At 40.4% G+C, this 26076-nt stretch overlaps 1 protein-coding gene across 1 annotated transcript; it reads left to right on the forward strand.

Moving 5' to 3' along the window:
* Nucleotides 1-645: 645 nt before the first annotated feature.
* On the forward strand, nt 646-25127 carry dnai1.2 (dynein, axonemal, intermediate chain 1, paralog 2). The gene is made up of 20 exons (XM_010881369.5): nt 646-791; nt 902-970; nt 1096-1194; nt 3556-3636; nt 3782-3908; nt 4027-4076; nt 4208-4369; nt 4485-4544; nt 4657-4782; nt 4885-4969; nt 5063-5180; nt 6154-6197; nt 6301-6548; nt 6621-6710; nt 6860-6947; nt 7042-7121; nt 10590-10738; nt 13041-13140; nt 18089-18274; nt 25015-25127. Exons 1-20 carry the CDS (start codon nt 753-755, stop codon nt 25114-25116), a joined length of 2103 nt encoding a protein of 700 aa, XP_010879671.2. The 5' UTR covers nt 646-752; the 3' UTR covers nt 25117-25127.
* Nucleotides 25128-26076: the final 949 nt, after the last annotated feature.

Genomic DNA, 26076 nt, shown 5'->3' on the forward strand with positions numbered 1-26076 from the left:
TTAAATTATAATGTCGGGAACATTTGCACATTTATTTTTAGAACTTTTTAAACATTTACGTGTCTTTCTTTCGGTCTGAGGTGGACACAACAGAAACACCACATGGAAAATGACTGTTAGTTTGACGTAACTAAATCACTTGTATAAATTGCAGATGTCCGTTAGGTTGATTACCAATTAACCATACATTTTGTGTCTGCTATAACAGAGGTCTGACAATTAGCACTCGGATATTTTTCCAAGTAACACAAGGCAAGTAGCCTAATAGAATTCCAAAGAGGCCGGATAGTCGGTGCACAATAATTATTCGTTATGTCAAGGGGAACGGTCTCGAAAACCATGACAGAAATGCTGAACATGGACAAATGTAATTAAGTCAAAGCTGACCGACAGGGATAGATAGACACTTATCAAGATGTGACACAAAAGCACAGCCTCGAAAATTGCCAGAGAATTCAATCAGCACCTCTATGAAAAAATGTAGTTCTGATGTCCAATTGGCTTCAATCCTGTCCTGCCTATTTACCCAGGACAATAAATCAAGATAGGGCGTACAAAGGACTCAGTAAAGGACTCCAGGAGGCGCTCGCGCGCCACTGAAAGCTCGTGGCCTGGTCGGCAAGGCAACCAATACACAATTAGAGGAGTTGGAGGGGTAGTTAACGCTTGAGAACTTGTCAACGTATTTTCTGAAAGTTTTAAGCGTTTTAATTAGCTACGATCAACTAATTCCTTATTATCTCCTTGACACAATGCCTGTAACACACAAGACTTTAGTGAAATCCAAGCAGGTAACGTTTTATAACTCTAACGTGATTACTTTAACTTAGCTATTGTTTGCCAGGTTGCATGCATTATTGTAATATTTAGATAACCACTTGTTGTTCTCTGTTTTGAATAGGGGTCAAATGCTCAATCTCAGCAGAAGCCACTTGCAGCAAAGACTGCCAAAGTTGTCAGCAAGAAAAAGGTATGTGTGTTTAACTATTTATATTAGCAGTGTGCAAAAAAGGCCTGTGTTTTAGTGTTGCTCAACTGTTCATTGGCTGGACCACTCTGAAGATAAATGTGATTGTACATTTTTGTGATCGCAAGGATGAGGATGATGGAACAGAGATTGGTGAAGGAGGAGATGAGTGGATGCATGGAAAGACTCTGATCAAGCCCCCTGACCAGCTTGATCTCACTGAAGCGGTAAGTATACATTGGATATGTCCCAAATTATTATAAACTGGGTCGTTCAAATCCTTAATGCTGATTAGCTGAAAACCACATTGTACTGGTCTATTAGTGTTGGTAAGTGGTTTATAATAGAAAAAAGGCACCTTAGCTGTATCCAGGCCTAAGAATGGCCCCAGGCTGTTGTGTATTGACCATATACCACACCCATATATGCCTTTATGTTTAAGTGCCCATCTTTTGATTTGAGCCATGGCCTAATGTATTGCACAATTTAGGCAACAGTAAAATACAGAACCGATGGTGCTTCGTTCAGTTTAAGAATGTGTTACTAGAAATAAGCTGGTCCTAAATGTCTTGAAAAACTCTTGAAAAAGGTAGGGAAAGCTCTGTGATGAAACGTTTTTTTTCTAACTGACCAACCATGTCACACAGAGCAAAGCAGCACATACTGTATACACCTCAAATGTAAAACAAATGTGAATGGCATGCATGTTTAAAGACTTCTGGCTTTAAGGAGAGGAGAGTTAGATTACATTATTTATTTATTTTTGGTAAAGGTGTTGGATATGTTAAAGTTACCAAACTGTCTGTCCAAAGAGTTAATAGACAGCTCAGACACCCATCAATCCCACATAAGACATGACACCAGAAGTCTCTTCACAGTCCCATCTGTGTGATTCAAACTGGAAGCTGTAAGGCACACTCTGCTAAATACAGCCATGACATGACAGACAGTATTTGGTATTGTTTTCTTTTTCCTGTATATTTTATTGTGGTTTTTCTGTTATATACAGTTGTGCTCATAAGTTTGCATAACATTGGAGAATTAGTAATATATGTACCATTTCTGAAGAAAACAAGAGTGAGCAGGCAAAACGCATGTCTTTTATTTCTTATGGGATTCATATTCAATTGTAGTTCATAACAGAATGGCACAATCATAAAACAAAACATGGCAATACATATTTTTTTTTACTGACCCCAGTTCAAAAGTCTGCATACCCTTAGTTCTTAATACTGTGTATTGCCCCCTTTAGCATCAATGACAGTCTGCAGTCTTTTGTAATAGTTGTCTATGCAGGTGTTATTCTTGCAGGTGGTATAGCTGCCCATTCGTCTTGACAAAATGCCTCCAGGTCATGCAAAGTCATTGGTTGTCTTACATGAACTGCACGTTTGAGATCTCCCCAGAGTGGCTCGATGATTAGAAGGCCACTCCAGAACCTTCACCTTTATCTGCTGTTACCACTGGAGGGTAAACTTGGCCTTGTGCCAAGCTAGGGTCGTTGTCGGATGTAAAGTCCAAGAGCGTCCCATGCCCCGCTTTCGTGCCAAATAATGCAAATTGTCTGCCAGTATTTTCTGATAACCTGCTGCATTCATCTTGCCATCAAGTTTCACAAAATTCCCTGTACCTTTAGAGCTCACACACCCCCAAAACATCAGTGAGCCACCACCATGCTTCACAGTGGTGATGGGATTCTGTTCACTATAGGCCTTGTTGACCCCTCTCTTATGGTTCAAATTTCAATGACCATTAAGCTCTATTTTGGTCTTGTCACTCCAAATTACAGTGTGCCAGAAGCTGTGAGGCGTGTCAAGGTGTTGTTGGGCATATTGTAACCTGGCTTTTTTGTGGCATTGGCACAGTAAAGGCTTCTTTCTGGCAACTTGACCATGCAGCAAATGTTTGTTCAAGTATCATCATATTGTGCTCCTTGAAACAACCACAACATCTTTTTCCAGAGCAGCCTGTATTTCTCCTGAGGTTACCTGTGGGTTTTTTTTTGTATCCCGAACAATTCTTCTGGCAGTTTTGGCTGAAATCTTTCTTGGTCTACCTGACCTTTGCTTGGTATCAAGAGATCCCGAAATTTTATATTCCATTTTTATAAAGTTCCATTACCTTGAAACTTAGGTCTTTTGACAGTTATTTTCTGCTCCTCATGGCTCAGTATCTAGCTTGCTCAGTGCCTCCACGTGAGAGCTAACAAAGTCATTGACTATTTATACACAGACACTAATTGCAATTTAAAAAGCCCTAGGTGTGGGACATCAACCTTTAATTTCCACCTGTGTGTGTCACCTTGTGTGTCTGAAACAAGGACAAACATTCAAAGGTATGTAAAGTTGTGATCAGGGCCATTTGGGTGATTTCTGTTATCATTGTGATTTAAAAAGGAGCCAAACAACTATGTGATAATAACTGGCTTCATATGATCACTATCCTTAAATAAAATACTTATTTTTATGGCAGGATCAGTCATATTTTCAAAATCAGTGCCAAAAGATCACAGTTTCGGCCAGGGTATGCAGAACTGAGCACAACTGTATATAACTTATTTTATTGTATTTTTCAACTCCCCTAACCAGGAGTTGAAAGAGGAATTCACCAGGATCCTGACAGCAAACAACCCCCACGCCCCTCAGAACATTGTCCGGTACAGCTTCAAGGTGAAGTGAATCAAACCAAGATTATAGGAACAGCTTCTTCCTTCTGGAGTCAGTCATTAAATATTTTATTGCAAAAATGATTTTCAGGAGACCATAATACAAAATACAAGAGCATTATCCAATACAAATCATTGTGTTCTCTCAGGAACGTTCCTACAAACCCATCAGCAGTGTAGATCAGTTGGCGGTGCACTTCTTTCTGGAGGGAAACCTGTTGCACCGGGACTCAGACGAGGCACGCAGACAGAAGGCAAAACAAGGCCTCCCGGACGGTAGGCAGGGATTCTGGAACTGCTGTGTGAATCAAAAGAAGCGGCCTTCATAAGAGCATGTTGGAATGCATCCTAATTGGGTTTTGATGGACACAAACATTGTTGATTATCCTTTCAGAAAAGGCCACAGTTGTAACTGAAACTGAAGATGAAAAACTTGAGACTCCGGTAGGAAAGCTCTTCATTTCTTACTGCAGCAAATAAATTGGTATAATGACTCTTGACGAACGTACAGTGCATGCCAAAACCCACGCAAAGACCCTGAGGCACTTGAGTGTGACGTGTCCTTTTTCCCTCAGTTACAGGCAGCAGGTGGAGAAGAAGCTGGAGACGTGGAGGAGGGCGGGGGAGAGGACGGCGCTCACAGTGTGGATTCCAAGACTGGCAAGAAGGAGCAGAAACTCACCAACCAGTTCAACTTCAGTGAAAGGGCCTCCCAGACCCTTAACAACCCACTTAGGGTAGAGGCCAAAGCAGACTACGCCACAATAAGCATAGATTGCCTATAACAGTGTGAAAGCACAAACCTGTTTTCCAAAGATGATCCTAGTTCTAATCTGCTGAACTCCTTTTCAGGAAAGAGGATGTCAGACAGAGCCTCCTCCTCGTGCAAGCTTCTCCGCTACTGCCAATCAGGTGAGAAATGCATCGTTTGTGGTTTGATGATTCTCAGTGTCTGCTGTGCTCAAACGTGACCCGTATTAATGCATGTGATACAAGGATAACCCCTCTGCTCCTCTTTGTGCAGTGGGAGATCTATGATGTGTATTTGGAGGAGATGCAGAAGCAGGAGAAGAACAAAGAGAAGGCTAAAGCCGTCCCCAAGAAGGAAGATGACAAAGGCAAGAAGAAGCTGACGCTGGTGGAGACCCAGGTAAACATCCAGTCAGCAGTTATTTATGTCTGCATACAAAAAACTATGACCACAATTCAGTGAATTTAAACAACTTAAACTTTTTCCCGGTTGCTTTTTCAGAGTGATGACCTCACCAAAGTGGCCAAGGTGGCCAAGATCATAGAGCGGATGGTTAACCAAAACACATTTGATGACATTGCTCAAGGTCATTTTCTCCTGTGCAGCATTGTATTTGAGCTAGATAGTCTCTACAATGGTAGGAAATATAACCTCCCTCTTTTCCCAAACCCGCTTTTAGATTTCAGGTACTTTGAGGATGCTTCTGATGAGTTTCGGGAACAGGAGGGTACCCTTCTCCCCCTTTGGAAGTTTCAGTACGACCAAGCCAAGAGGCTGTCTGTCACTGCCCTCTGCTGGTCAGTCTGCTTACATTACAACAACAATATTAACGCCTCTGTGTTTCAAAATCGCCTATTTCAATGAAGACTGGCCACAACATAATCTTCATGCTAAACCATCAATATGTGCTAGATTCATATGTGCAGCTGATTTAAATTGCAACTATCATTGTGCACCCCTCAACTGCTTCTTCATGCAATTTCAGGGTTATGTTTTAGTTGTCATTGCAACCAACATTTTTCCTACATAACACAGGCCGATTATTCTGTCTAAATTATTCTTGTGTATTACGCAAATCTACTATATAGGTACAGCCTGCTCTATATATTGTTTGAATGGAAAGATCCTAGTGTTCATTTTTATAATTTTTTTCCCAATGTATTAGTAATAACGTAAGGCCACTTGTCTTAGTGGAATATGTCAAATAGCTTCCATATGCGTGGTCCAGGGGTCTACGCAGTTGCCTCTTGTGTGCTGTTGCCCCATGGGTTTGCCCCATGCTCTCTCAGACAGAAACTCTCACCCATGCCTTTGCCCACTATCATTGTCAATTAAGCATACAGTGGGGTGAACAAGTATTTGATACACTGCCGATTCTTACTTATGTCATGCAATAAAATGCTAATTAATTATTTAAAAATCATACAGTGTGATTTTCTGGATTTTTGTTTTAGATTCCGTCTCTCACAGTTGAAGTGTACCTCTGATAAAAATTACAGACTTCTACATGCTTTCTAAGTAGGAAATCCTGCAAAATCGGCAGTGTATCAAATACTTGTTCTCCCCACTGTAAGTGGCAGAAATGTTTTAAAAATAGAATTTAAATTGAAAAGTAGGCTACACATTTCACATTTGTAACTAAATGGTGATTGTGTTGTATTTCTAGTAACATATGTACAGTGTGGTAAGCTAATTCATTCCTTTTTAAACATTAATTATTAACTAAACAACGAAATGCACTTTAATTATAGTCTCCCCGTTTTTCATCAGGAATCAAAGCTACAAAGATTTGTTTGCCGTGGGCCTCGGATCATGTAAGTACACGAGGTCTACCAAAACGGTAGCCTTATTCTTGAACCGGGTGAATTAGGTTGAACACGTTTATTATGGCATACCATCCGCTCTGACTCCTTCCAGACGACTTCACCAAGCAGGGGCGTGGCATGCTCGTGTTCTACTCACTGAAGAACTCTACCTACCCTGAGTACAACTACCCCACAACGTCAGGCATCCTGTGCCTGGACATCCACCCAGACCGTCCCTATCTAGTTGCCGTGGGCTTCTACGATGGCTGCGTGGCCGTCTACAACCTCAAGGAGGAGAGACCGGAGCCCGTCTACAAGAGCAGCTCCAAGTCGGGCAAGCACACTGACCCTGTGTGGCAGGTGTGTGTTAGACCGCCGTGTATTTGGGATTGGGTTAGCAGACGGAGTTATGTGTGCGACTTCTCTTTTCAGGTGAGGTGGCAGAAAGACGACATGGACAACCATCAGAATTTCTTCTCTGTGTCGTCTGACGGCCGTGTGGTGTCTTGGACCCTTGTCAAGGTACCTGAGTAATGAATTCACTTTCATCAGTGTGTTCACGTGAAGTACGTATGCAGTAGTTAATATAGTATGAGTGTTTGTGGGTAAGCATATTTCTGTGGATCATTTTGTTCGCACGGTGGTTTTTATGTGGGTTTGTTTGCGTGCAGAGTGAGCTGGTCTTCACAGACATCATCAAGCTGTCATTGGTGGGAGCTGTGTCAGAAGGACCAGAGGGTGTGCCACCTCCCACCATGGGTAAGACCTGTCATCAATTGACGCACCATGTCATGCTGTTCCAAATAAGAATAAAGCACCATTTAGGTATTTTATGATGCCTGTTGTCCCACAGCTTGTGGAACATCGTTTGATTTTCATAAGCAGATAAACTACCTCTTCCTGGTTGGCACGGAGGAGGGGAAGATTCACAAGGTGAGATTCAGCTGATTGTATAATATGTTTTAGATTATAATTTTGCTTCAGCTGAAAAGAGATGTTGACTGTTGCTGTATTCGTTTACTCCAGAAATGTATATATTTTCTGGCAACTTATTAAGATATGAATTGTCTGGGGAATCTTAACTGTCTCCTTGTTGCTCCTCTGAGGAATGAAAGGGAGTTATGTTCTGTGGTTTGTAGAGTTGTTTGTGATATCCTGCTGGGCATCTGTGGCAACAGCGCTTCGTAAGCAAGTGTTGTCATTAGTGCTAGGCTTTGGGCTTGGCATAACCTCTTCCCAGCAGGACTTAATCTCCATTCTCAACAGTGCAGCCCAGCTGTTCAACTTGTTTTCTGATTTTGAAGAGTCTCTGATTGGTAGAGTTGTTTACTTGTAAAACATCTCAAATGAGTAGGCATATAATGGTTGTTGTTTTATTAGTTTTATCAATTTTGTATGTCATTTAAAATTGCTGGGGACTAATGGGTGAACAATGAAGTAAGTTATTTTTATGAGAATACCAAAATATGAGAACTAGTTATCTGATGTTAATTGGAAGCACTAAAAGCTTTTTTTTGCAAGACAAACAGCAGTTTGTTTTCATTTGGCTATAATCATCAAACTACTGAGAAAAAATCATTCTGGAGAACAGGAACCACAGACTTCCCCATATTGCAGCTGTTGTCCCCCGAAGAGAGATATGTAACATTCATTTCATGGGGAATTTCATCGCCTCTTTGAGGATTATAGAATGTTGGCTTTGATTTCCTCTCCATTCATATGCAGCGTGGTCATCACTCTTGTTGACTTCCAAATTGAGTTTGCCTCTTCCTTAGGGTCAGGGTTCATTCTCAGAAGATGCTTTTTCAATCAGCCTACATATACAAACACGCACTTTCTTTGATTTAATGGAGTACAGAGCCAACTTCACAGAGGTACAGGTGCAGTGATGAGCATTAACAGAATGGACAGACACCTGACCATGTAGGCCTAGGCCTCCCTAATAAATGTCTCTGACACACTACAATACATTGTATACAATCATTTTGTTAAAGATTTTCCTAGATTTACATTGATTTATTGAGAGCCTGGATGGTTTGGTCTTTGATTTCAAGATAAAATAAATGGGCTGCATTTGTCAGTCTAGCTTAAATTTGTCAGTTTGAGCAACATTTGTCAGTCAAAGCTAGCACCCTGGGCAGATCTCTCTGTTTAAATGAGGACTACAATATGGGCAGCTCCTCCAAAAGTCCTCTTATTTGCTCCTTAATGGCAGACAGCTGAAGGTTTTGGCTGGCATCCACCCTCATCTGGCATTCTCCTCAAAGTGTGTGTCAAGCCGTGGTGCAAAGAGAAACACTTACAGTGAGAGTATAAAACACTCTTGCACATGCAAAATACACACATTTGTTTTTTTCTGTTTTTGTGGGGACCTGAAACCAGCCCTAAACCTACAGCAGCTTCAGAAAGTATTTAGAACGCTTTAATTACATTTATTTATTTATTTCAGAAATTTGTGCCAATTTATTGTAAACTAAAAATGGAAATATATATATACTATATACAGTATTCCGTCCATTTATTCAGTACTTTGTGGAAGCGCCTTTGGCAGGAATCCAAGCTTTGTCTTCATGGGTTTGCCTCTAACAGCTTTGGATTTGGCCGGTTTCTCCTGTGCTTCCTAGAAGATCCTCACAGTCTTGTCAGATTTGATGGGGAGAATCGGTGAATTGTGATCTTCAGTTCTTCCAGCAAATGTTCACTGGGATTCAAGGCCAGGCTTTGATTGGGCCACGCAAGTACATTTACAGACTTGTCCTGAAGCCACTCCAGCATTGTCTTGGCTGTGTGCTCTGGGTGGTTTTTAATGCTGATCAATAGTTCTTCGCCCGAGTGTGAGGTCCTGGGCACTCTGGATCAGATTTTGAGCTTCTATGTATTTTGGTCTGTTCATCTTCCCTCAATGCTGACCAGTCTCCCAGTCCCTGGCACTGAGAAGCATCAGGGACAGGGCCAGGGACCGCATCCACAGTCAAGCTTTTTACACAGCTCGTATGTGTCCAGAGTCAATATAACATAATTCAAGTCAAATTCATCGGGGATGAGACAGTGGGTTCCAGTGACACTGTGGCCCTATCCGAGAGTTCCTCCAGACTTTGTTTGTTGCCCAATCAATTGAATTTGCCACTGATGGACCCCAGGAAAGTTCTAGAGAAATCTTAAGGATGATCAAAGGTCATGGTGTGAATCAGAGCTCAATTTGTAGGCTCATGGCAAAGGGTTTGAAGACTAAGGTCAAATTTCAAACAAATATTTTAGCATTGTCATTATGGGACACTGTGAAAATAGTCAATTATGAATTCAGTCCATAATGTGGAAAGAGGGACCTGGCCAAAAAACCTTGTGAGGAACAATTACATTTTCTGGTTTTAAGTCCCCGCATTTACACTTCTGAGACTAGGATCCCACACACACTAAATAGCTTTACAGAGGGATTTTTCTCGATCAATTGTGGGCTAAATAAGGTTGTATTATGCTCAGCTACAGTAACAATACACTGATATTCACCTCTATTAGAAAGCTCATAAAGAACTGTCACTGCCACACAGAGCCTCAAGTGGCCTGCAGCTCATTCTATTGAGAATGTGTCCTCCTAAAGCTCTGCTAATTATGATTGTTTGCCCAATATGCTAGCTTGCTTTGCTCACTGTAATGTAATAGTTTAGTTAGTGTATGCTAATTACGGTTTTGGGCTGATTACAAGCTTGCTGTCACAGCCAATTCTGAAAGTCCTTGCTGACTGTGCAAGCTAATTAGTGTCTCTTTAATGTGTTGTTGTTGTGGTATTGTTGCAATGGCGTTATATCAATATTGGGTGGGAGTGTTTCATCACACGAGCAGGCTGTTGTAAATCACAACATGCCTACAGTAAGGAGTGTTTTGATATGTTTTTGAAAACTCTACAATACATGTATTTTACATTGAAACGAGTTGTAATGAAGACCTTTTATAAATGAAATAGACACTAAAAAGATTTCTGAGACTCTAGCTATCTCCTGTCTGTAAAATTGTTACACACGCGCGCACACACACACACACACACACAGCTATGGGTGTTATATCAGTTCCTATCTGTCACCTCTTGTTTGGAAACAGCCGCCCCAGGGAGCTCCTGGGAGAAGTGTAATATCTTTGCTGTGAATTCTTTCTTGACTATCTATCCCCTTTAGAGCAACAGGCCATTTAGTTCTTAGGTTTCACTTTGATTTATACCTTTAATTTTAGTCTGAGACTTTCTCAAGGGTCTTACTGCTTTCATTCTCTGCATTCTGTTACTGGTAGCATGCAAATGATGCAGCTGGAAATAGTTATGTAATACAGAGGTGTTTTGGTTCTGGAGAGGTTTATGAGTTAATCTGATGACTTAGTCCAAACTACTGTGTATTGCTGTGTCTTTTCCAGTGCTCAAAGGCCTACTCCAGCCAGTTCCTGGAAACCTACGATGCTCACAATATGGCAGTGGATGCAGTAAAGTGGAACCAATTCCACCCTAAGGTCTTCATCTCCTGCAGCTCTGACTGGACTGTTAAGATCTGGGATCACACCATCAGGTAGCTATGCTCTAGTCAAGATGATCTGTGGTGTTGCCCAATTCAAACAGGTCCAGGCGGTCAAGGTTAACTTGGTCCCAGTTCAGGTGAAAATTACAGTAGGAGTTGACCAGACAGCAGAATGAAACCTTGAAAGATTTTGTTGTAAAATGACAGGCCAAAAGGGCCTGTATGAACCCTAGATCTTTTTCCAACTTCCCCAACTATTTCATTATATTGTTTTAAAAAGAACAAGATTTTCATTTACGTCACTTTTCTCGCCACATTTAATTTGGAGACCATGTAATTTGCCTGTCAGAATACTTGACAAACTAAATCAATAAATGATTTATTATGGTATGCCTTAATAATCATAATTATCTAATCACCTCTACAGTCCAGATTGTCCAGGAAAACCTTGCTAAGCCTTCTCTCATCAAGCCCATGTTTATGACGTTACAAAGAACTTCCCAGCAGAGGCCATATACACAGGAATACACTGACTTAAAGGACTTCAGTAGTGTTCCTTGTGTTGAGTACAAACAGAAATCATTGATTTTGTCTGCTTTGGTTGACTGTGTTGTGGCATATCACTGGTCTTATAGCACCTGTAAGTATCACTCACAATCATTTGTTCAGCACCTTCAGCCATAAAACCCGGCGTGATATTACATCTTGAGTTTCAGACGGGTATTAGAACAACAAAAGAGGTTTTCAGAAACCCCTGAATAGTGCAGATTCAACATTGTTTACGGGACATGGTTAAGAAGATGGTTATTAGTTCAAGGAAGAGTAGTCCATTTGGACACGTGAATGGCCTTGTGAATAGGATAATATGGATTGATTAGGTTCTCACTACTTGTTAATGCTGCATTTGCAAATCCATCTATCTGAATGGGCTGAGTAATGACTCATTTGTATCAGATCAAATCTAGCGTGAGTCATGAAATGTTGAAGTTGGTTACATAAATCAGGGCTTCTGCCTGCTGCATGTGAGAAGCTACTTGAATCCACATGTCTGGCATTGATTGGTCTAATGTCCACACGTCTGACATAAATCAGGGCTTCAGCCTGGCTGCATGTGAGAGACTACTTGAATCCACACGTCTGACATAAATCAGGGCTTCAGCCTGGCTGCATGTGAGAAGCTACTTGAATCCAAACGTCTGACATAAATCAGGGCTTCAGCCTGGCTGCATGTGAGAAGCTACTTGAATCCAAACGTCTGTCAATGATTGGTCTAATGTGCCATCTGTTTGTATACATACAGTCCCATCCAAAATGATTGGAACCCTTACAGATAAAGATGACCAATAAATTCTGTTTCAAATAAACAACCCAGGTTATGAGCTATATTTCATGCTAACAATAACGGAAATCAATATTATTTTATATATATACATTTGCTCAGTAGTAATGTGACAATTGTTGTCATTCTTAAATACAATTTAAAAAGCCTTAAGATTTTTCTATTTGGGTTCTGAGCTTTTCCAACAACAATACAATTTCTCAGTTTCAACATTTGATATGTCGTCTTTGTACTATTTTCAATCAAATACAGGCATAATTGCATTGCATTCTGTTTTTATTAGCATTTTACATAGCATCCCAACTATTTTGGGAATGGGGTTGTAATTAATGTGTCAATAATTGTGTCAATGATGTACTCAGTTATCACTGAAGAATATATGGTAGTGGTTCAGTCCCATCTTTCACCTTATTACAGAACAAAGATTGTTATTGTTTCAGCTACTGCTGATTGCTTCTTTAACGCCTGATGCCACTGTTGATACTCCCCAGTCCAGCCAATATAATGTGTGGTATGACCCTTTAATGTTTCTGTATGGTCATGCATTTGATCCTGTCTTCTTGGTCATCTTACAAGTAGCCGGTGATCTACCAGTTTAAGGCTCTGTGGTCACACTGGCACTCTGAGCTATGTAAACTCCAGCAATTATGGTTTGAGTCAAATGTTCGGAGTGAATAGAAAGGTTGGGAGGAAAATATATTCTTCTACAGCATGATCTATTGGCCTTTATTTTGACTCTCAAGCCTTCTCTCTCACAGAGGAATAATGTCTGCATCTGCATGTTTTATGTACTCTTTATTTGCCCCTGTGTCCTACCACTGCCACTTTCCCAACCTCGTATGATAAAGAAAACTCTGCTTGCCCTCACAGAAGTTAGAGAAGCAGCCTATGATGTTTTTTTCCTTATCTTTGATGGAAGAAAATGTAAACTTGGTTTCATAGAATTAGCATTAATGTTATATCTGGATCTCTTACCGAGTCTTTACATTTCAATGTCCCTGTCTCGCTCTGTAGGACCCCAGTGTTCATCTTTGACCTGAATGCAGCTGTGGGAGATGTAGCATGGTCTCCATACTCCTCCACTGTGTTTGCTGCAGTCACCGCTGATGGGAAGGTAATTTCCAAAGACCCTTTCCTTTCAATATATCTTAATTACTCAATTGTATTCCAAACAGTTGGGGTACTACAGACATTTTCCTGACATCTGTATTTTTCAGAACCTTTAACTCTGATCAAACAGAGCACTACATAAATGCTTTATATCGGTGGATGTGTGTGAGTCGAATGAACACAGTAAAAAGAAAATCTACCACAAACACACACAGAGCTATTTATAACAGAGCGTGATGTCATCACACTATTTCTCTGCAAAATGCTTAACTGTGATAAATCACTTTTTGGAGGAGCAGCAAACCGTGGTAGGCATTAGTCTTTCTGTCTTCATTTATTCAGGAACATGTCTAAAACAATTACTCTCATATTGTAAGTGACATCCTGCTTCTTGTACAAAGGTATATTTTACAGAGATATAAAAGAGAAACATCCATAAGAATTGGGTTTGGTGGAGCCAGTCCAAGTGTCTGTCTACTGATGTGATTCTTCAGTGGCCAGACCAGTCTGTTGCTACAGGATGAGCTGTGGGGCTGAAAATGAACCATGGTCACGAAGTCCTATGAAACACCTGCTCTGTCACTTTGTCTACAAGCAGACAGGAAGACACTGCAGTGTGCATGGTGCTGCCTGATAACACTGGATCCTCTATTCCTGGTCTTTGGACCTCCCCAATAACAGTCAAAAAGAAGCAATTTCCTAAAAGATCTGGACTGAGCCACAGTACACAGAAAATGCTAAACTCTACATTTATTTCATTTTGTGTTAGCTTGTATTTCCCTTGACTCAGTGGAAGTAAGAATGCCTTCCCAAGTCTCTCATATGTAAGCAATAACACCTGACAGACAGTGTTGCCGAAGAATGAGGCCAAAATACTTTTCAGAGTATGCTGTCCATATACTGTGGTGCTAATGCTAGCTAGCTGGAATCTAGAGTTCGTGCTAGCTATGTTTACAACATGGACTTGGAACAACAACTGGCCTCTGTAGCTAGCTAGCAAGTCCACCTCTGGGACAATGTTATGGGTTAAGGGAGTGTTACGTCTTATTCAATTTTAAGATAATCTTTTTACAGATTTAAGGCCAAATAAATTGTTTGCCATGTTGAGTTATGGACATCTCATATAGTTACAGGGAATTTGGATAACAGGAAATTATCAAAGGCTGGTATTCGTTATACAGCAAGTTGAAAAGGAAAGATTTAAGTGAGGAACAGAAGCTTTCAATTTCCAGTGGTCTCTTAATTTTAACCCTTCTGTTCCTCATTCAAAACCTTACATTTCGACTTTTTTGGTGCAGTGGTCTCTTAATTCTTTCCGGAGCTGTATATTTACAAACAATATGGAGTCCGATTATCAGTACATTAATTAATCACAAAGGTTATATTCCTTTGCCCTCATTTTCCCAGCTGTCCCCTCAGTAACCTTGTAAGGGATAAACTTTCGATCACACCTACTACAGGATGACATGGCAAACTACACAATGAATGTGTAACAGTCTTCATTGCAATATGATTACATTAATATTATAACAGTTTAAACAGTATTTATGTAGATAGTGATAACAGTATTTACATATTTTTATATTGCGTGTGTATGAATGTCTGTTTGTAATGGGTGTGTGACTGTACAGTGTGTGTAATGTGTACTCTGTTTTGCAGAGAAGATATAAGTGGTCAGACAGGTCAAGTACTCTGCAGTCTGATGGCTTGCAGACGGAAACCTTCTCCAGCGTCTGGCTGGGTATGAAGGGTCATCAGTAATGCTGCATGCTTTCGTCAGTCATCATTTTGGATAGATGTCCAGCATGAGTGGGAGCACAGCCCCAGTGATGCATTGGGCTGTCTTTACCATCTGTTAAGAGGGCCTTGAGGTCATGTACCGAGCAGTTCTAGTACCAAGCTGTGATGCAGCTGGTCAGGGTGCTCTTAAAGAAGCAGGGATGGTATTTGGTGAGGAACCAGGACGGCAGGCCCGATTCTTTTAGTCACCTTACCCCAGCATCCGTAGTCACAGCACCATCAGTTTTCCTCGCTAAGGTTAAAACTTATCATACAACAAAACATTGTATAGCTTATACTACTACCCAAAGGACTGCAATGTAGCTTCAGGATTTTCTTCATACCCTATTCCTACAGTCCCTTGCATGAGTGATGGCAGGACAGGAGTTCAGCAGCATCCTTCCTTTAGATTGTAGAATGTCACCACTGGCTGTGTGGGTGGCTGGCTTTGTCACTAATGACCAAAATTCTGCCTCTCAGGCGTGACGTGTTGTTATTGTTGTTTTTGGCGTAACCTACTAAGAATAGGGCAGCTGGGCTCGCTGCTGTGACCGACCGATCGCCGGCTGGCCTGGCTCTGGTGAGTCAGCCCAAGCTGTGTGTGTGTGTGTGTGTGTGTTGGATGAATGGTCCAGTCTGCAGCTATACTAAATGTCAGGATGCTCAGGTATTGACTGCACAGACAAGCACTTAAGCCACGCCCACCTGACCAATTTTCCTTATAATTTTGGGGTTATTGAGTAAATGTCTGGTTTACTGAGCAGAAATTTGTATAATGTCTATGAAGCTTTCGGCACGTAATAACAGTGAACACTGAGGTTGTACCCACTTTAAGGTACAGTTTCACACTGTAGCCAGTAAACTAGCTTGTCTACTTGAGCATAATTTAGGCCTATACAAGTGCCCTAGAAACAAACAGTGGAATAGCTTTTCATTTTAATTATGTTGCCTACAGGTACCTGATTTTAAATTGGAACAGATATTTAGTACTTTACTGATTTTAAAGCAAATACAATTATATGTAAAATGTATCCAATTAAGCAATATTTATATAACACATTTATGAGGTTTTAAAAATAAGCTATATTTGAATAAGCATTTCATGACAGCATGGACAGGGTATTATTGGCAGAATAGATGGATTCTACATACATCTTCTTCTGCTTCATCCGGGGCCGGGTCGCGGGGGCAGCAGTCTAAGCAGAGATGCCCAGACTTCCCTCTCCCCAGACACTTCCTCCAGCTCTTCCGGGGGGACACCGAGGCGTTCCCAGGCCAGCCGGGAGACATAGTCCCTCCAGCGTGTCCTACGTCTTCCCCGGGGTCTCCTCCCGGTGGGACGGGACCGGAACACCTTCCCGGGAAGGCGTTCCGGAGGCATCCAAAACAGATGCCCAAGCCACCTCAGCTGACCCCTCTCGATGTGGAGGAGCAGCGGCTCTACTCTGAGCTCCTCCCGGGTGACCGAGCTTCTCACCCTATCTCTAAGGGATCGCCCAGCCACCCTGCGGAGAAAGCTCATTTCGGCCGCCTGTATCCGGGATCTTGTCCTTTCGGTCATGACCCAAAGCTCATGACCATAGGTGAGAGTAGGAACGTAGATTGACCGGTAAATCGAGAGCTTCGCCTTGCGGCTCAGCTCTTTCTTCACCACGACCGACCAATACATCGACCGCATTACTGCAGAAGCTGCACCGATCCGTCTGTCAATCTCCCGTTCCATCCTTCCCTCACTCGTGAACAAGACCCCTAGATACTTAAACTCCTCCACTTGAGGCAGGCACTCTCCACCAACCTGAAGTGGGCAAGCCACCCTTTTCCGACTGAGCACTGGATTCTGTTCAAGAAAATATTCATATATTTTGCTTGGTAGTCAAATAAATAGAATTTGCAGGTGCCTTAGAATGTTTTTATTTTTTGATAACTTCATTGATAGCATGTTTAGCAAAGCTGATCTATGAATGGGGATTAAATACACTGATTCTGCTATTACATAAGAAGAAATTGTCAGTATGTGTTCCCCTTCATGGGATTGAAGATTGTTGATATTTGGTTATATTTTTTTAAATCTTTTATTTATATAGAGAAATCAAGCTGAGGACCTAGGTCTCTTTTACAAACATATCCACAAATATGAAATACACAAACATGAATAAAACCAAGCACAATGAACAAGACAAAGGATAATGTAATTAACATTTGAAGGGGGTAGGGGCATAGTATTCTAAAGCTCTTTAACCTTTCTCAGAGTTAGCATGCAGTATAGTATAGGGCTTTCCTGTATGAGTGCATTAAATGAACTACACATTTTCCAGTAAGATAATACTTAAAGTAATCATTATTTGTTTGAAGAAAAAAATCTATTTTACATTGAAATAAACAATGAATTATCTTTGCAGAATGTTTGGGGTCATTATCGTGGTTAAATTTAATGTTTTTACAAATCATGCATAAAGCTTTTTTGGACTTTTCCTGTTTTTCTGTCTTAAGTATGCCCAATTCGAATTATTAGCCTTTTGGACAACATAAGAAATACTTGTTACTTTTTATTGTAGTAATGTCCATTATTGTTCTCTCCGATTGCTTTTGATAATTAATGTGTGTGTATTTCAAATCTGCATAAATATAATTTATTTTGCTGTAATACAGGATTCAACCATACAAGAGACCCTCTCAGCATTATTTCTCTGTACAAATACAAAAATAAAACATTTATATTTATTCTAATGTCGTATAGTGTTTGTACAAGCTAATAATATATTCGCTGATTTTAAACAGGCAACCTAAGACTTCGGCAAAATAATGTACCTTTTCAAAGAATGTGTGTATGTTTGCACATTTATTCCATTGATTTGTCATTGTGCTTGTATAATCCATCCTTCATTTTTTGTAAATAGTGTTGTCTTCATAGTCTAAATTTCATTATGCATCTGTTATATTAATCAGATGTGTATTTTTTATCTTGATCAATTTTGACAACTGTTGATACGTCCTGTCAGAATTGTTTGAATAGAAGACTTACAGATACAGACTCAGTTGCTGAATTAGTTCGTCACATAGAGGTTACCAGCTGGAGCGGTTCATGGTCGAACAACATGAGCTTTGACCAATTGATTCCCCTTACATTTGTTTATTAGATGACATTTCCCTTTCTACTGTTTGCTTTTTCTCAGGTCCACGTCTTTGACCTTGGTATCAACAAATATGAAGCCATCTGTCAGCAGCCAGTGGTGGCCAAGAAGAAGACCAAGCTCACTCATATCGAGTTTAACCCTGTCTACCCCATTATTATCGTGGGAGACGATAGAGGCTATGTCACCAGCCTCAAACTCTCACCTAACCTGCGCAGCAAACCCAAGGTAAGAGCCTGTAGAGCCCAGCAACTGTTAGTACTAAAGGAAAAAGTCACCAAATGAAACACTGCTTCACCCAGGACACTGTTGTGTGTGTTGAATGCACATTGACCCATGGCATGCTAGCCTTAAGTTCTGACCAAAGGTTTGGACCTAGATAGTGGATTAGGATGTCAATGCTGAGGCACATCATTTTTGGTGAATGGATTTCTGGGCCCATTTTTGGAAAGAAAGGCTAGCTCACAGTGATAATGGTGATTAGGTGAACAGTGCTCTTATTAGAAAAGTGCATGCCCTGCTAACCTCTCGTTTTAAACCATCTACTTACTGTTTTTTGAGGGCTGCAAAATCCGCTTGTAACTTAAATATTGCTGAATTGATCGCTTTCATTTGTACTTTATTGACTTTTTCCCAAGGCTCACAGTTCTCCCTCCTCTTTTCCTCTGTCACTCACTGAGTGGGGTATCCACTTCACCCAGTACACTCAGATACCCATGCTCCTATTAGGCCTACAGAAATACATGGCTATTAAAAATGTATCTAACTAATGGGACCCATAAACTACATTCCTTTCCAAATGCATCATGAATTCAAATTGAAGCAGTTGATTGAAGCCTTTAATATTCCATTGAGGCTAAAGCTACTTTGTGAACTGCTATAGTTCCATTTAGAATTGGTTGACATATAACCCTCCTAAACATAGAAAAGCTCCTGGCTTAAAAATGCAAAACCTTAACTTGATGAAGACAAAGCGAATATTTTCAACAGAATAATTGTGTAAGCCTACTCACCAAATACATATAATGCTCTCCTTTTGGAAAGTTTGTCCCAATACCTTTGAAGTCTACATTTGTTTTTGGATGATTCAGATTCATTTTGGAAGTGCTCCCAAAGCAGGTGAATGTAGGGAGACATGTTCTGATGTATGTGGTCTGATGAGTCCAGTCAATTCTAATTGTCCTGCTAGAGAAACCCAGCTTTGAAGCCTAAATTCCACCAACCAGATTAGGCCCACCGGCCCACGCAATCCCAGAACCAACTCATCAGAAGGCCTCCCAACTAGCCTTATCAGTCTGATATGCTTCTGATCGCTGGCGGGAACAGCAGGTCAGAGCCAAAGGGCAGGATGTTTAAATATCTCTCAATTCAAGTGTTGTTTGGCCTAAAAACTCTTCAATTGTCTTGAGCAACAATACAGATTTAAACTCGTGAATAAGTCTTGGTCATAAATATGATATGAGTATCCTATCTATCAAGTAACAGGAAACTATAACTGCTTGATTTAAAGTTGGAATTTCAGCAGTATAGCCTAATATTGATGATTTGGAGAGGCAGAAATGGACTGGACACATAAGAGATAGGTTTCTATTGTCTCTATTTCTATGCCTGTTACTATTGCAGTCTATAAGCAGGAAGTGAAGGATCAGGAAAGATTCTGTATTAAGGAATGGTCAAAGATCCCTTCCAAACTCCTCTACAATCCCATAAAAAATAAAGGAAAAAGGTATTGTTGAAAGTACTGTATAATCACTTGTATATGACATTCATTTTTCATAGTAAAAATTAATTATTTGCTGGAGCAGACATGGATTCAGGGATGATTTCACATTATAATATTTGATATGTCAGAATTCTGTTTCAAGCTAAAGCATTCAGTCAGTACAGTGCTCCTGTTCATTAATTATTTTGGACAGTTGACTCCCAGTGGCTGAGCCAGGTCATGTATTTTCCAGTCCCTAATAATATTATGACTTGCTGACGCCCAAGCCTTTTTCTGAGGAACACAAAGCGGTGTCTCAGTGCCTCAATGAGAACTAAACAAAAACCTGACGAAGCCAAATGCTTCCAGCTGGCATCCGCAGTGCTCCCAAAGTTGAAAAACAATGGTTGATTTATTTCCTTTGGTATGCTTTTGGTTTTAGACAACTGCACTTTTGCATTGTCACTATGCTTCATTTTCTGTGGGACAACTTTGCTATAACCACCATAGATGTGTGTCTGGCTTCTGCACCAACAAAAAGGCACATCAAGCAAATCAAATGATCTGAAATGCCCTCACCCAAAGCTTAATATAATAAATAACAATATCAGTTTGGCTCTGCTAGGCTCTTTATTATGAATTATACCAGAGTATTGTTGAATATATACTTTGTGATTATGCTGTCTCGTGTTGCTACAGATGCCACCCAGTCATTCATTCAGTTACGTAGCTTATATAGAACTTCAGAAATTATTGAACGAAGGTCAGTGGCAACCAAAACACGAGAAAGCATGAATTCATTAGGAAAACATGTACATTTAAATGAAAACATGTAACATTTACTAAATGTTTGCTTATGTTGTTGTTTGTATACTGTGACATGAAACCTCTGGTGTTCATCCTTTAATATGCCTCAACACACTCATACAAACACACATTTTTCTCCCCCTCTAATTGCTACACACAAACCACCATATAGTGGGGTCGGAAGAAACTCGATATCCAGTTTTCTGGGATACACTATTATCCACCTAGCTTCCTTTTCCTCAGAAAAACTGGATGAGCCCATGGCCTCCGGCATAGTGCTTCAGAAAACACAAACAGTTGATTGAAGTAAGTGCATGTATGCTATGAATGGCTCAATAAGGGAATACTATTTTCTGTTGGTGTATCTGTGCTCTTTTGTCCAATTAGCATCAGTTGTTTTTCTTTTTCTGTTTAACCAGATAATCCATTTATAAAATGATCACTGTGATGTGGTAAAAATCTATTTTTTTGCTCTTAGTTCAATTCTCCACTGAAGAACATGGGGTTAGTTTTTGGTCCAGGCTACTAACTATGAAGAAAACCAAGCTGACATGGAGGCTGTGATAGTGTTGGCTAATTAGTTATAATGTTTATAATCACTGGGCTGTCAATAAACTCAGGGCAATGAAAGAAGCCTCTGACATAAATGACAACACAAAGTGTGTGCTGAAGTGTATGTGTTACTGTTAATGTGAATATATTCAGTTCAACAACCATTTTCTACTCTTTGTTACTGTTGAAAATGCAGCATTCCCTATATTGCATATGGGCCGATTTCATGGACACAGATTGAGCCCAGTCTGGGGCTACAAAAAGGCCAATGGACAACCCCATTCATGCAGATTGGCGCAGCAGATATCGGTTTTGGCGTAAAAAGAAACTGCCTTCTACCCACTGGCCCATCCACCCCCTGGCCCATCCACCCCCTGGCCCATCCACCCCCTGGCCCATCCACCCCATGGCCCATCCACCCCATGGCCCATCCACCCCCTGGCCCATCCACCCCCTGACCCACCCACCATCTGGTTAGTGACACAAACCTTTCAGTAGGACCTTATCGGTCAGGCGTCATACCAAGGATAAGATTACCGTTAAATGCCAGTAAAACAAAGAGTTTTATTCACTGTCCATACACTATTGCTTAACGGGTTGGAGACAGAGGTTTTCTTTTACATTTCTGGGTTCCTAAAAACGGTTAGAGGAATAGACCACATCCATATCGACAGACGCTCCATCCCAAATCTAGTACAGTGTGTGAACCGAACAGCCTTTGATCCATTTAATTTTTAGGTGATATTAGATGCTTCTGAATGTGATGGCGAGTTGCCAGGTGGAGCACATGACTCATTGGTTACATTGTTGTATTTTATTTTGTGGCATTGTGTATTTCCTACATATATGGTCAAAAGCAGCCCTTGAGTTAGGGGCGTTTGGAAATCCAAATGAAATGCCAAGATTGTGCACGAGCAATGACAATGAGAATGATTTGTATTTCAGCAACAGCATGAACTTTGATATTACACATTTTCTGTATGATCCTATAGCAGAAATATTTTTGGCCATTTGTTTTGCACAAATCCAACACAGCGCATCAACCAAGGAACACCATCCATACTGTTAACCTTGGTGTAGCAGCATCATGTTATGGGCATGTTTGTCATATTCAGAATAGATGGGACAATGACTAGAACAATGTGCAGGGAAAGTCCTTGAGGAAAACCTCATATCATCTGCAAGAATGCTAAAACTGGGATAAAAGTTAATGTCCTCGAGTGGCCCAATAAGAGCCCTGCCCGAAATCCAATTAAAAATGTGTGGCATGACTTGAATCCAGTATCGGGCTGCTGCCCCCGCGACCCGATACCGGATAAGCGGATGAAGATGAGATGAGGGATGACTTGAATGAGAGATGACTTTTTGGGTGCTTCCACCAAGTACTACACAGAGGGGTAGGACTTATACAACTACAACATTTAGTTTATGTATATTTAATATCCAGGAAGGTTCAAAACTATTGGGCCACCTGAGCAAATTGTTTAAAGCTATTTAAATAGGCAAGTTAAAGACGGGAAACACAGTGGAAGACCAAAAAGCTGAATTTGGTCCAGTAAAAATGGCACTGCTCTATTTACATAGACATCCATTATGTATGTGGTGTTCACACACAGTAAGTGCCATCAACATTTAGAATTTCTTCCCGAAACACAAATACAAGCATATCTGTGTTTCACTGGTAGAAGTGGGCCATCTACATTTCCTGGTTGTAAGCAAACTATAATGTCCAGAATTCATAGGAATGATCAGCCAGAAGCAGCCATTGTTTTTTGCAATCTTTAAAAGACTAGCTAGTAAGCTCCAGAGAATCTGTAGAACTAGTAAACAGTTTGACAGGAAAGTAGGGCTAACAATCTGGTAGTAGCTGCAACAACAAAAAAGTCCAGTGGCTCTATTAAACACGGACAACCAAATCTACCTGTCACTTGTGTGACTGAGAAACCGGGGAAAAACAAAGGCCACAATGATTGCTACAAAACATGAATCCATTCACTTTTAGTTCAGACAGCATGCTCAATCAATGACGCCATTGGTTGAACTCTTCTTTTGAAAGGGAATGTTCAGTCAGTCTTCATTATTAGCTGTGGATTTTCCCTATAAAGATCACTTCTTTGAGGGATAGAAGGGAATTCAGTGATGTGCCTGCCAATTTGTCTGAATCATCTGGCACCAAAGTACCATGAAAGGTCTTACAAGAAAGTCTTGCAAGGTGTGTTGCAGCTAATCAAACCAATCTTGCAATATCTTTTGCAAGTCACCTTTCCACAATAATAGTTTCTTAGCTGCAACATACCCAAGAAAGAAAAGGTTTTAGCAATCTCACAATATATACATTGTATACATTATTTTTTATTGGAATATTGAGTATTTGCATTTATTCTGCCATTGTGTTATTATGAGCAAATAAACATTTAATGCCCGGATAAATAGCTTTTCTCAGATAAGACCTTTGCTGAGTAATGTATAATTTCACAATAATTTCACAACAGTATTTAAATCACAATAGATAAACCTCTTAAGTTGGAGTATGGTTTGTAGATAAGTGCAAAGTGTAAATGCATGACATTTTAAGGCACTAACAAAATGTGAAAAATAGGTACTGTGTATTTGTAATTAGGCTGTGTGGATGATGTCACAGAATGCCACAGAATTTCACTAGACTCATTATTAGATCACCATGTGGAAAGTCTTCACACAGATGGTAAAACCTGACAGTTGGTCCCCACTAGGAAAAAGGCTATTTCTGGCTTTGGGGTTACAATTGGGTTTAGTGTTAGAATCGGGGTGATTTTTATGTTTAGGAAGCACATTCATGGCAATAGAAAGCGCGTAATTGCAGTTCTTTTGGCCAAAGATAGTGTTGCTAACTAGTTGCAACCCTAGATTCTATGGTTTCAGTTTTGTCAGTGATGTATATTTTCTGATTTAAAAGTATATATTACGTTCTGAACAAAAAATAAGCTTCTGTAATATTAAGTGAAATAAAGAATTTGTGGAGAGCAAAAATGTTAGTAATTTGAAGAAAGTGCAAGATTGCCCTTTTGGCAACGAACAGTATGATGATAGTGTGTAACTGTCAGATCGGGTGAAACACCTATAACAGAAAGGGAGCGTAATTCAATAGCTACAGGAACATTCAAATTAAAGCACCCTTACTTTAACATTACAAAATATTTGTGTCTGTGAAGATCATAGTACTCACAAGTCTGTGCATGACTGCAGGCTAAACCCATTTAAGTACCAGACAACTGGAAAAGGATTGGGCATCTGTAGGTCCAGTCTGCCCACCAGACACTGCCTGGTAATGTTACCTTAACCTCTGGAAGCCGCGTTAGTCTTTAATGCTCTTCGTCAAACGTGCTGCGATGCATGATGGATTTAACTGCATCCTTCCTTAGTCATTACTACTAACACGATTGAAGAACTGCTGAAAGGAATCAGCACTCTTGAGAAAATGATCCAAAGGATCTTAATGCAATGAAAGTCCTACCGTGGGATGCAGAGTGCTCCGCCTGCTAGGGTGGTAGCCATAGTGATGATCTCAGATGAAGAGGTACTAAGGTGCTGGATATTCATCCTGGGAGAATGCCTTTGGGCCAGTTTATCACTGGACACCAGTTAGACTGTCAATTAGGTTATTCTGGTTTCAAGTCAACGATGGACAATTGTTGAACTGCCAGTAACATATCCATATTTGCAGTTGTACTTTCTGCAAGTCTGTTTTTCTCATGTTTTTTTTGTCTCTGGAAAGAATGGCATATACTGTATTACATTTTGTCATGGGTTTTAATCTTGTCTTTGTTTGCCATCTCTTACTTTCCAGTATATTGTATGTTTTTTTCTTTATAAATGTTTTTTTTTCCCCCTTTCAGTAACTGAAATGTGTGTTGGTGTCTATTTCTAGGAGAAGAAAGGTCAGGAGCTGCCCAGAGGACCTGAGGTGGAGATTGCGAAAATGGAGAAGCTGCTGAGCTTACTGCGTGAGCCAGAGAACAGCAAAGCTTAGTGACCACATCATGCAGGACATGTTATTTAATACTGTACTCCAGCTATAAACCCAATATGTTCATGCCTTCTACATCTACTTATTATGAAGCCACTTCTGTCTTCTGAATCTATTTGCTGTCTACCTTTTCCCAGTCCGTTCATACTAAATATGTACAGCATTGTAAAATAGTCAGTGTGCAACCAGAGTTGTCTCCTACCGGAAGCAGCAACATAGTTTTTTATGTATGTATATTTTTTTTGATGGAGTATTTCAGTTTATTTTGGAAATATGTATTAAAAGTACTTGTCAATCCAATGACCTGCCTTGTTCTCACAGTTGTTCATGGACATACATGCACAGCAGTGAGAAAGAGACCTATACAAATCCAATATTTATTACCGTTCTGCTACTTTGGTTAACCACTTATGAATTGGACATAAACTTCCATGAGCCATAATGCATTTTTTAAATGGCATTTAACCTATTCACTAGTCAGATAAGATTTTTAAAATGTCAGTGTATCTCCTCACATATAGGAAGAACTTGAATGTGAGTCACTCCACTAATGATTCCACCTGTTTCCTAGCTGCCCATCACTTCATCTTTCCCTTCACTGAAGTTGCTGCCTCTGAGGACTATAGGTGAACTAAATTAAAGCAAGTACACACAACTTTGCTTCTTCAATCAGTGGCTGGTGCTCATAGCCTGGCTGACGTGACCCACGTACTATACAGGGCAGGACAGAGAGCTGGTGTCAGACAGACTATGGCCCTCAAGCCCTGGATTTTAGAAGATAAATGCAAATCAGTACAGTCCTCAAACTGGGTTGTGTGTGTGTGTGTGTGTGTGTGTGCACGTTTGACATCTGTCTGCATTCCTTTATGCTTGTCAGTTCCACCAGGACATGAAAGATCAAAGGAGACAATATAGAGTTCCTAAAACCAACTGTTCACCGGCGTACATTATGAACTGTTGCAG

The sequence above is a fragment of the Esox lucius genome, chromosome 17, assembly GCF_011004845.1.
Source record: "Esox lucius isolate fEsoLuc1 chromosome 17, fEsoLuc1.pri, whole genome shotgun sequence".
NCBI lineage: Eukaryota > Metazoa > Chordata > Actinopteri > Esociformes > Esocidae > Esox > Esox lucius.

What these genes read in the sequence shown, in the direction of transcription:
- dnai1.2 (XM_010881369.5), top strand. Translation starts at nt 753, where the DNA reads ATGCCTGTAACACACAAGACTTTAGTGAAATCCAAGCAG. An exon ending in TGTGCCACCTCCCACCATGG is followed by an intron (nt 6,948 to 7,041) that starts GTAAGACCTGTC and finishes GTTGTCCCACAG; the next exon opens with CTTGTGGAACATCGTTTGAT. An exon ending in AGGAGGGGAAGATTCACAAG is followed by an intron (nt 7,122 to 10,589) that starts GTGAGATTCAGC and finishes TGTCTTTTCCAG; the next exon opens with TGCTCAAAGGCCTACTCCAG.